The sequence below is a fragment of the Pteropus alecto genome, unplaced genomic scaffold, assembly GCF_000325575.1.
Source record: "Pteropus alecto unplaced genomic scaffold, ASM32557v1 scaffold192, whole genome shotgun sequence".
In the NCBI taxonomy this organism is placed as follows: Eukaryota; Metazoa; Chordata; class Mammalia; order Chiroptera; family Pteropodidae; genus Pteropus; species Pteropus alecto.
The window spans coordinates 137,636-142,937 of NW_006432938.1; the positions used below are offsets into that span (position 1 = coordinate 137,636).

The 5,302-nt window shown below is 41.6% G+C and overlaps 1 protein-coding gene across 3 annotated transcripts in view; it reads left to right on the forward strand.

The window, feature by feature from the left end:
• The window catches only part of LOC102878055 (inactive phospholipase D5), a 139,931-nt gene that overhangs the window by 43,357 nt on the left and 91,272 nt on the right, over positions 1-5,302 (forward strand). For all 3 annotated transcript variants that reach the window (XM_015586013.2, XM_015586011.2, XM_025043779.1), the window contains exon 2: positions 1,447-1,574. In XM_015586013.2, coding sequence (XP_015441499.1) covers positions 1,464-1,574 — 111 coding nt within the window. In that variant the 5' untranslated portion in view covers positions 1,447-1,463. The remainder of the gene's footprint in view (positions 1-1,446; positions 1,575-5,302) is intronic.

Here is a 5,302-nt window from a genome sequence, read left to right on the forward strand (position 1 = left end):
GCGGGGGGGAGCGTGACCTTGCCAACACCTTGACTTTGGACTTCTAATCTCCAGAACTGACAGAATAAGTTTGTTGTTTTAAGCCACCGGGTTTGTAGTATTTGTTATGGCAACCGTAGGAAACTAATCCAGTCTTCAAAGACAAATGTAGAGTCCCTTTCACGGGAGCGCTGGCAGCTGGTCTCTGGGGCATACCACACCCTGCATGTTAATTGCCATGGTAACTACCTACTTAGGATGCTTGAGATTCTGCTATACCTAACTGTCCCTCCTGTGGAGGCTGTATCTATTCTGGATGACTAGAGCCTGAGGAACGTCCCTCCTCACTTCTAGGATAAAGAACTTGCTCCACCCACCGAGGAAGATCTGCCTGGATGCTCACTCCTCTTGGATCCTCTCCCAACCCCGTAGCCTCCCTCTAATCCTCCTGCCACAGGAAGCCAGATGCATGGTTTACATTTTCTCAAGAGTTACAGGTTAAGTTTGTAGCGCAAATCACTCCTCCTTCCTGATATCTTGGAATGCATCCTTATACATAAGATACTACGTCTTCCTCTGGTAATAAAGATTCTGACAGTGAAGTGGGCCACCGGAACACACCCTCTTCAGTGATGCTGACTATGTAAGACAGCATAGTGTAATTCATTAAATGTATGCATGTAGGCCTTTAATTTTAAAGCAATGGACCTTTTGCAGAAATGTATTTAAATGGCTTTGCATTCAATGGACTGTATGCTCCTTTTGAGAGTTGTGAGAGCATAGCCCTGAAGCAGCGATGCATAACAGCGGACGGCGGATTATGGCTCACCCTATTTAGAACAGTTGGTTAAATTCAGATCTTAAAATGCATTTAAAAAAAATTAACGGTGGTCTGAGTGACCTCATTAACCATTCAAAGATCAGTTCTAAGGCTTACATCATCATGGCTTAAATTAAGAACTATTGGATAAAGAAGGGCCAAGAAGAGACCAAATCAAAATTAACTAAGAGGAAAAATGAAGAAGTAAAGACACGTAAAAGAGTAAAAGTTAAAAATAAGGTGCGGAAGGTATAAGGTGGCCAATTTCTTACTGAATACTAAATACCAAAGACAGATCCTTTAGTTGATTGCAAAATTGTATGAAAATTATTCTAAAAGAAGTAGAAAAGAGCACGAGATAGGTACACCTATCTCGCCACCTGGATTTGAGTCAGATTTGACTTGAGAAGCCATGCTCTCATCAGCATATATGTAGGAAAAAGCTTCTATTCTCTTTTTCTCTTTGTAGTCTTCTTTTTGAGAACAAAGTAACTCCTCAAGGGCCTTCTGTCCACTGAACTAATGTTCATATTTGGCTTCTTTGAATTGAGATCAGTGAAAATGAGTATTGCTGCTGGCAGATGACTGACTGGTTGCAAGTTCAGGGCCTTGACACAGAGGCTGACGGGATCTCTTTGAACTCCTAGGAGCCGAGGTGACCTACATGAACATGACCGCCTACAACAAGGGCCGGCTGCAGTCCTCCTTCTGGATTGTGGACAAGCAGCACGTTTACATCGGCAGTGCGGGTTTGGACTGGCGATCCCTGGGGCAGGTAATCTCCACTTTATATTAACTGGGAGGGTCTGAAGTTCTGTGAGTTCCATTTGAATGAGGTTTGAATTATCAAGATTTAATAATATTTTTCTGCAAATTTTCGAGCAAGTTATCGCCGTTTCCTTTTACTCCTTTCCGTAGACAGACGGACACACATGCTCAAGTGCTGGTTTCTCTGCTGAGGATTACTCCTTTGTGTTTGGGTTTTTGTTGTTTGTTTCGTACAGAAGTAGGTTGATCTTTTAAATGTTCATACTTGATCTGTATGGTCTTCTGGCTATTATTTCCTTTTGAAATGGATCAGCATTATGAAATGTGAAAAATTTCCCCCACTTTAAACATGGCAAAAGCAGAATAAGGATAAGTTGCAAGTTATTTTCTATTATTCCGGTGAAGAAACGAAGCCATCTTATGATCTGTCCTCATGCATTCGAGTGGTAGCTAGTTTCCCCTCATATTACAGAAAAAAAAAAAAAAAAGAGTTGCCCATGAGCCAGAGGATGAAGTAGCAAAATAGACTAGGTCCTGGGAGTGAATGTCTGATGCCCAGCCGCAGCTCAGTTCCTAGCCTCACAACTAGCCAAGCTCCTTTCCTAGGGACCAAGCTACTCCTTCTGACCCATTCAGTGCTGTTCTCTGTAGAAACCCAGCCTCTCCACTCCGCCCCGGTGTGGAGCCCTCCAGGTCTGTCCAGAAGAGAAGCTCTTGTGACTGGTTTGTTCTCAGTCCCTGAGCCACACGATGAGAGGAGGAATCAACAGAGTGAACTTTCGAGATTTCTCTCCTTCAGCTCAAAGATACTAACAAAGTTATACTATTAAAAACCTAAATGGATTCTCATGATATTTCTTAAGTGTGGAGTAAGTGTAATACAAGATTAAAAAATAAACTTATTTTATGATCCATCATAAATTCATGGAGAGGAAACTGTTAAAAAAAATTGAAATTCAGTGGCTGAAACTCTCTTTTAAAAAAAAGGCTTTATTAAGCCATTGCTAGCAAAACAGACTAGGTCCTGGGAGTGAATGTCTGATGCTCAGCCGCAGTGCTAGGTGAAAAGATATGCCCGCCGTCCTGGAGCTGTTGAGTGTTTTTATACATCGAGTTGGGGTTAAGGAGGTGAGCAGTTCTGAAAGAATTTACATTAGATGTAGACAAGGTGGGTGGGAGAAGGTGAAGCGGGCAGTTCTGCGGCAGGCGCAGAGTCCAGGGAGGAAGTGTCTGCTGCCTCAGGTAGGCTGTGGGCAAGTCTGGCAAGTTCATTTATAGGTGGAGGCTCCTGGGATTTGAAGGTGCTGTTCTCTCTTTATAATCACAGACGTGGCCACCTGGAGGTTAATCTCAAATTCCAACGGACATACATGAATGTGAATGGGCTTTTGTTACCTGGTCCACAGCTATTAACAAGCTATCTGATTTGTCTTTTTCTCTCACTCTCTGGCCGCTGTAATTTAATTTAGAACATCTCAGAATTTCTTTTCTTGTCTAAAGCCATGAAGGAGTGCTGACATCCAAACAACCCCATAGAGAGGGCAGGTGAAGGATTCTTCTCTCCAGCCATCAGATTCTTGGAGAAGAGCAGCCTGGGGTGGGTTGGAGAAAGGCTGCAGGCATGAATAAAATGTATACGTTGGTGGGAAACCTTGAACTGGGCAGTGATTTCAGGCCGGATGGGACTTCGCACAGGGACTTCCATTGCAGAAATCTGTGTTCTTTTCTTGGTTGTAAATTTAATAGCAGGTTAAACTCCACCGGGGTCTGGAAATTGGGAAGAGAAGCCTAGAAGAAATTTTGTGTCATTTTTTCCCAAAAAGCTACTATTTATGTGTTAGGCACTGTTAATAGCTTTCTGTATACCTCATTCGTCATAGCTGCCTATGAGTGGATATTATCCTCATCTTCCAAATAAAGATAGTTTGGGAAAAAAAGGCAGAACTGATTCTATTATTGCCCTTCTCTAACCTGTGTAGGTTAGAGAAGGGCAATAATAGTGAAACACTCTCTAACCTGTGTAGGAATTACACAGGCATTTGGAGATGGTTCTCAGTGTCTTAAGATTGACGTTAAGTTGGCAGACTCTGCATCTTTCATTTTATTCCTGGCACTTTGGAACTCATATTTGAATCAGCCCAAAATTGCCATTTTCTCATCTTTCTGTTGCTAAACCGAACTCTGAAAAATTAAAATAAATCTCACTTCTATTCTTTTTGCATTTTTTTTTCTATTTTCCTCCTGCAAGAGACTATTCTTTAATGGAGGTAGAAAGGAGACATAGCTGGGGAGTGGGCAGGCTTAAAACTCTCCTGCATGAGCACTTACCCCCCCACTGGCTCCCCCGCTCTGGATGTCAACTGCTGACCTAGCTGACACCCCTCTCTCATCCACACCCACCCCTCTCCTCCTCCTCTCCGAACTTGCACACAAATGCTGTCTTCTACCTTGTCCACCCTTTCCCTATAGTTCTCTGTATTTGGGATTATGTTATGAAACTTAATCATCTACCTTAAATTAGTTTTCCTTTCAACTATGCTTGACTATGTGGGATTTTTCTTCATCTACCTCAGTATGATATAAAACATTGCACAGCAGGACTCCTGCATCAAAACAGATTTTAACTTGAGCAAAGTTGTGTGTGAAGCTAACAACTACATTAAGGATTATAGTGCATTTTCCAAGTGTCAGGTTCAGCCTAAATCATCAGCTTTATATTTTGTGAAGTTTTCCAGTGAAATCAGATTATTGCTATATTAATTATTGCCTTAAATCTGTGATAAGTAGGAGAAATAATAAAACTAATAATAATAATAGCTTCAATGTATCGAGGGATTTCGCTATACTAGGCCTTCTTCCAAGCACTTAAGGAGTATGGACTCATTTAATTTTTACAGTAACTCTTTCTGGTAAATACTACTATCATCACTTTATTTTTTTACAAAGGCGGAAGCTGAGACACAAATAAGTAACTTACCCAACGTCATGTTCTAGGACATGGCAAATCTAGAATTCATACTCAGGCGATGTAGCTCCAAATCCCTCTTATTTCACAGCTAATAATTTTTAAAAAATGAATTACACTTATGAAAAATCATTGTCTTTCATCTTCTTGCTGTGATGCTAAGCTATAGATTTCCTCTCTCACACTCTTTAAGGAAAGCTAACCCTTCAATCATTCACATCTTCCTGATTGAAAACCCATGATGACATCATGGCCATATAATGACACCTACTGTTGCTTGGTACTTGAGTCCTATGAACTCACTTAACCTCTGCGTAAAATTTCAAAGACTAGGAAGTCAGTCAAGTCAGTTTGCGTGGGCTTCTGTATTCCTCTCCTCCAGCCATTCAGGTGAGCCCCTAGAATCCATGCTGCGGGGAGTCCTGTGGGAGGAAAGCAAATACCACCACATGCTTTTCTACGTAGGGGTCTGGATTTGTGACTCTCAGGAGCTCCTAAAAACACCATGGAGAAAACAGAACTAATGAAGCAAACCCAAGACCAGCTCGTGTGTGACGTGCCAAGAAAAGATCACGACAGTCTTCAGACCACAGGGCTCTGGAGTGTGATTCTGCAACAAGAGAAACTGGGAAAGAAAATGTGAATTTCATGCTTTAAGAAAAAGTTACTTTTATAATTTTTTTGAGCATACCCTCTTAAATGAACTACTAGCCTGGAGTTAAAAGTAGAGTTCAATAGGTTCATTGGTCACACGAATATGGCAACTGGAG